Below are 5,988 nucleotides of genomic sequence, written 5' to 3'. Positions count from 1 at the left end.
TAGCACACACAAAATACAATTCGAGGATATTATTGTCGAGACAGCAGGAATCCAAAGGGTGGGGTTTTCCCCTCAAAAATGTTGAAAAATAATGCAACCCAATACAGAAAGTGATTTATTCCCCTGCTGATAACTGAGATCATCCAGCATTCCAGACAGGCACACTTAATGGATGACTTAACCCTCACCCAGCAGCTGATTACAGGTCCTCGGGAGACAGCAGGCAGCCTGTCTGTGTGAGGTTGTAGAAGATGAAGTGTTGGTTCTTTTCCCTTTCGTGTTATTGCAGTTATATTCAGCACTGGCATGTTAAGGAACTAAAGCAGCATTGCAGTTAACCTCCCCAAATCTCTCTTCCCTAGACCACTAGCATACAGCTAGATAGGGACAGAGCACTGAGGCACCCCATGCTTATCTAGACATTGTTTTCTCTTTATAAAAGCTCCATGTTTGGTGCCATGTCAGAAAGCTAATTGATTGGCAGTTTTGCTTTGGAAACTGCATCTTTGAAAAGGAATGCTACGGAAAAATCAGATGAAGGAGTTCATTAGAAATCCTATGATAAGTCTCTAAGTTTGAGCGATTTGGCTGTCTTCTGGATAAGTAGCTGGTTGCTGTTTCAGATTCAGCCCCAGCCTGATAGTGATTGAAAGACACTGCCATCCATGTGACAGTTGCTGGTGGATCTGCTAAAGCAACCTGCCAGTCTCAGGCAAGTTGCTGCAGGTGTCTATGAAAAATAAGGAACCATAACATTTATTACAGGGAGATCACAGGCTCTGAAATACCATTTTGCTTCTAGGTGTTGTCCTTGCCCTGGAAAGTTAGGGCACAGTGGCGAGGCAGTGTTTAAAAGTTGGCTGTGCTATTGCCAGTGCTGTATCAAAGGTGCTGTATGTAATAGACCTTAGTTGTCATTGCTTTCGGTATAATACATAAAGCACTGAGTTCACTTTTTATTCTTTTTTTAAAGGTTATACTCAAAAGCTGTTATTCCAGTCAAAATAATTTAATTCCAGGCAACAAAATACCTGACTTTGCACTGAAGAAGTAATTGATTCAGTATTCTGAGATTTTTTTTCTTTTGTTCTTATTCTGTCTGAAGAATGCTTTTTCTTTTCTTTATGTTGTAAAGACTTGTAGATGCATTTTCTGTATATTATAACATTTGGTATACTATCCATATCTTTTACCTGAATTCAGATAATGAAACAGAATTCATAAAATTTTCCTTCCAAATATGAAAAATTGGATACTTGACACACTGTCTGAAGGTGGTGTTTACTAAAGTGCTACCATAGTGCTTTAAAAAATACATACTAGATCCTAATTAAAATTATATTCTATTGTAACTGGTAGTGTAAAAATGGATGGATGGATCAGATTTTTTATTAAACCAAAATGCAAATAATGTGAGGATGCTAGAAATACAATCCCCTTTTTCTTGCTGGTAAGGATGTGTTTGTTTTTTTTCAGTACTACCAGCTCAACTGCAAGTAGCTGTGATACAGAGTTTACAAAAGAGGATGAGCAGCGGTTGAAAGATTACATCCAGCAACTGAAGAATGATAGGGCAGCGGTCAAACTCACCATGTTGGAACTGGAGAGCATTCACATTGATCCACTCAGTTATGATGTCAAACCTCGTGGAGACAGTCAGAGGCTTGATCTGGAAAATGCTGTATTGATGCAGGAACTCATGGCTATGAAGGTATTTTATGCGAGGCAGTCTGTGCCCTGGATTACTTCATCTTGAACTAAAACTAGAACGCGGGGTAACAACCACAACCTGTACAGATGAATAGCAACTTAAGGCTGAGCATCCTTGAACCCCTGATCTAGAAACACATTTCTAATTCCACACTCCAGGCTTTATGTATCCAACTTGTGTGCACAGTCCTTACATCCCATTGGGATGGTGTAACAATAGCAAGCATGTGATTAGCGCAGCTTATCCTTCTCTTTGGAATAAGCTAACCCCTATGTAAAGCATCCCTGTATTTACTGTCTCTGAAAAGGTTTCAGCATACACATAATCATGTATCTTATGCAGCCTGTTAGACCTGAACAATTCAGTAGGAATTATAGTATTATGCAGTACTGTCCCCCAAAGCTTTCCCTTGCTATATCCAGAGCAATCAATGCTGCTTCCCTTGGGCTTGTTTGTTTTTATGTTAAATTAGATTGTTGTGCTGCCTCTGTACTTTGCTGCACATATTTAATTTTTCAGATGTAATTGCATTGTGGAAGTTAGTAGGGAAGTTTTTGCAGCCAGAAGATAGGCATGAATGTTTCATTCCCTTCCTTTCTCCACTTCCACCCACCTTCCCTAAACAAATCTTAACAGTAGTTAATTGCTGCACTGGAGTCCACCTCACTATCTGCTAGAGCACCCAGCAGCAACAAGTAGGCATGTTCATTTGATGTTTCTGCTCAGATCAGCAATAAAATAGTTGGAATTTTCTTTAGGCTTTACCATTAACATCCTTTTGTCATGAATAAGAATGATTTAATTGTGTAGTTCTGGTTGTCTGTAGACTAGCAAACATGTTTGGCTTATGTTGAGATGTACCCAAGATTGGGAAAAGACTTTTTTTTAAGTCTGCATTGATAATAGATCAAACTGCATAGCTGCATTATACTGAGCTTACTAAGTGCCCTTAATGATAAGTGTGTGACATGCCTAGTGCCCTTTCTGTCTGCAAAGCTGTGTTAGGGTCACAGACATGGAAGCTTAAGGTGATTTTTGGGGTGAGGCAAGGGGGCACATAGCAGGGTTGGCATTCATGCTCCAGTAGCTGGATAGTGGTGGAGGGCAAGAGCATTAGCAATGACTAAGTCCATATGAACTAAGCAAAGACTTTATCTACAATGCTAAGCTTATGACACGGTAACTGACAAGCCCAGATGGTTGCAGCAGAGATATGGCTGTGGAGTTGCTGGAGGGAGACCAAGTGCATGGCATAGCAATACTACCGTGATGCTTCATTACTTTTCTCACAGGCTTGCATGAGTGCAGCTCCCAGGCTTGCAGGCTGAGGCAGAACAAATCCAGCTCCATTTAATATTGCCTCAGGAAGGAGGAAGCGTGTCTCAAAAGCTTTCATCTTTAATGTACTCAAGTGGTCACTAATCCAGAGACATTCTTGAAACTGCTGTAACACAGATGTGGGGTAGTAGCAAGAAGCAGGTGGTGCAAGAGCACAAAGGTTTACAGTTGCAGTTTTGTAGGACTGAACTGTGGCCCCTGGTCAAAAGACAAAGTTATGTGGATATAACTAAGAGTTCAATTTTTATACCAATTTAGTTAAACTGGTTTTATACCAATTTAGTTAAACTGGTTTGACTTTTTTGTCAGTTTAAGCCTGTCTTCTGTTGGTGTAGTCTGTCAGTGTATAGGTGCCATTTGAACCTGTGGGGCATAACCTTCTAGCATCATGAACCCAGTGCTTGTGAAATGACTGCACTGCAGGCCAACATTGCCCTCTTGTAGCGAGGGAGGGAAAGAGAGGAGAGAGGTGTCTGGGGGAAGAGAGGAAGAGAGTTTATTTCCCACAAACAGTGTTTACCATAAGGGAAGGGGACAGAACAGGGCTCACTTCCAGTAAGTAATATAGAGGAGCAAGAGGGTTGCAAAGGCCAAACTGTTTGCCCCTGCTCCCTTGTGCTGCAGACCAGATCCAGTTACTTCAGGGGCCAAATACAGCCCGTGGGCCATACGTTAAGCACCACTGATCTAAACTGATGGAACCAAGCTAAGCTGATATAAGTCTATACACAATACTTGCACCAGTTTAACTTAACCAACTGGAGTTGAGGCTGTGCAGATTCTGTGGGTAGAGTAGACAGAAGCATGCGTGTCAACCTTACATTTGTTTTCCTTCCTCACTTTCCACTGTGTATGCTTTTTGGTTGATCCCTGCAAGACACTGAGATGTGCCCTCTTGTTTACTGACTACTTTATCCTCACACCTGCAGTGGGTATCATAGCTACCATCACCGTACTCCAGACACACTGGTTTCAGGGGATCTATTTGAAGTCCACGAATGTCACTCTTCACTGAATAAAACAAGGCACTGAGTCACAAATTCATATAAGTGACCAAAGTGGTCATCCAATCTGATTTTCTTCATAACAAATAAAATATTTCCCCATTAATTTGTCTATCAGCTCTATAACTGTTCTTTAAAATAGAGCAGTGGTTTTCAACCTTTTAATTTGTGGACCCATAAAAAATTTTGAATGGAGATGCAGCCCCCTTTGTATTGCAAGTGTGGGTATTCACATACTTTTGATAGATTATAGTCATCTTTCGCAGACCCCACAGACATAGGGTCCACAGACCACAGATTATAAACTACTGAGCTAGAGCATATCTCTTAGAAGGAACCCCACCTTAATTTAAAGTAGTGGGGTTCTTAACTGGGATGTCATGGTGGCAGCAGCCAGGTAAAACTGCCCTATACATACACTCCTTCTGCTTTAGGGCTCTGATAACCCTAAAGCTGTAGCTGCTGGCTGGTGCTGTAGCCCTTCCTGTTCTGCACCTCCCATGCTCCTCCCAGAAACAGAGACACACAAGACTCTCACGCCTCTGTTTTTGAGAGGAGTTGTGGGAAGACCAGGAGGAGAGGCGAGAGCTGGAGATGGATGAGAAAGAGCTACCCAACATGCAGCAGCTCCTGCCTGCTTTGGATTGACTAGAGCTCTAGTGCAGCAGTACTGTGTGCACCACAGCTCTTCCTGAGCTATCTGTGCAGCAGACATGGGGCACTTTTACCTGGAGCTGGCCAAACCTGGTTGACAAGCACTGGGGTCACAGAGAAGCAGGGCTGGAAGGGACCTCTAGTAGTCATCTACTCCAACCCCCTGCCGGAGGCAGGATCATCCCTATCCAAACCATCTCATGCAAGCATAATCTAAACTCTACCTAAGACTACTCTCAACCCTAACACAACATAGACCTGACACCCTAACCTGCTACAGTTTAAGGTGGGGGACTATGGCAGCCAATGTCCTTCTTATATGAAATGTTGTCAGTAGGTGCTCAAGAGGCCCCAGGTAGAGGGCCATGCCTCTTGCTACAGGGAAAGGCAAAAACCCCCACAGTCTGTACTAGTCTGCCCATGGGGTAAAAATCCTTCCTGACTCCAGAAACAACCATCAGTTCGACCCTGAACAGAGGGGTAAGACCCTCTAGCCAGGAACCTCCGGCTTTGCTCCTAGCAGGACAATCGGCACATCCCATTTGAAGTCCCCAGCCTTAGCTGTAGCCAGCTCCAGATGCCTCTGGGGAGGCTTAAAAACACCCTGATACATATAGCAGAGAAGTGGGGAGGTTGGAGTGGGAGCAACCAACAAAGCCCAGAAGCATGGGAAATGCCCATGGTAGAACATAGGCATAGCTATGCCTACATCATCTCTGACCAGTGGCTGTCCAGCCTCTTCTCAAACAGATCCAGTGGTGGAGAGTCCACATCTTCCCTAGGCAGTCTATTCCACTGCCTCACTTTTCTCACACTGAAGAAGTTTTTCTCGATATCCAATCTAAATTTACTTTGCCGCAACTTCAAGCCATTGATCCTGTGTCCTCCTCTCTGTAGCATTAGAGAGAAGTAAATGGCAGCCCTTCAAGTAACTCCTTCAACGTCTCCTCATATAACTTGACTTCTAAGCCTTGATCATCTCTGCCCATGTCTGGACGCTTTCTATCTTCTCTGCATCCTTTTTAAAATGTGAAGCCCAGAACAGTACAAGTCAAGGCAGCACCAACACTGGTTCTCTACTGGGGCTGCTGCATCTTTCAAAGAAGTGCTGGAGGGGTGCTCTGAGCTTGAAAAGGTTGAGAACCACTGATTTAAAGACTTCAAGTAAGGGAGAATCCATGTGCCTAAGTTGTTTCAACTTGACCACCTGGGCGACAGTGATCATTGCCTGCTGGAATTCACCATCCAGCGCAAGGTGGCAAAGGCCTGCAGCAAGGCAGC

The 5,988-nt window shown here is 43.4% G+C and overlaps 1 protein-coding gene across 2 annotated transcripts in view; it reads left to right on the top strand.

Moving 5' to 3' along the window:
* The window catches only part of MCC (mutated in colorectal cancers), a 377,421-nt gene that overhangs the window by 344,479 nt on the left and 26,954 nt on the right, over nucleotides 1-5,988 (top strand). For both annotated transcript variants that reach the window (XM_019517272.1, XM_019517273.1), the window contains one exon: nucleotides 1,477-1,711. In XM_019517272.1, coding sequence (XP_019372817.1) covers nucleotides 1,477-1,711 — 235 coding nt within the window. The remainder of the gene's footprint in view (nucleotides 1-1,476; nucleotides 1,712-5,988) is intronic.

Source organism: Gavialis gangeticus, unplaced genomic scaffold (genome assembly GCF_001723915.1).
Source record: "Gavialis gangeticus isolate Ggan-Ray unplaced genomic scaffold, GavGan_comp1, whole genome shotgun sequence".
NCBI lineage: Eukaryota > Metazoa > Chordata > Crocodylia > Gavialidae > Gavialis > Gavialis gangeticus.
The sequence above is the reverse complement of the archived record's forward strand: the minus strand, read 5'-3'. Positions and strand labels throughout refer to the sequence as shown.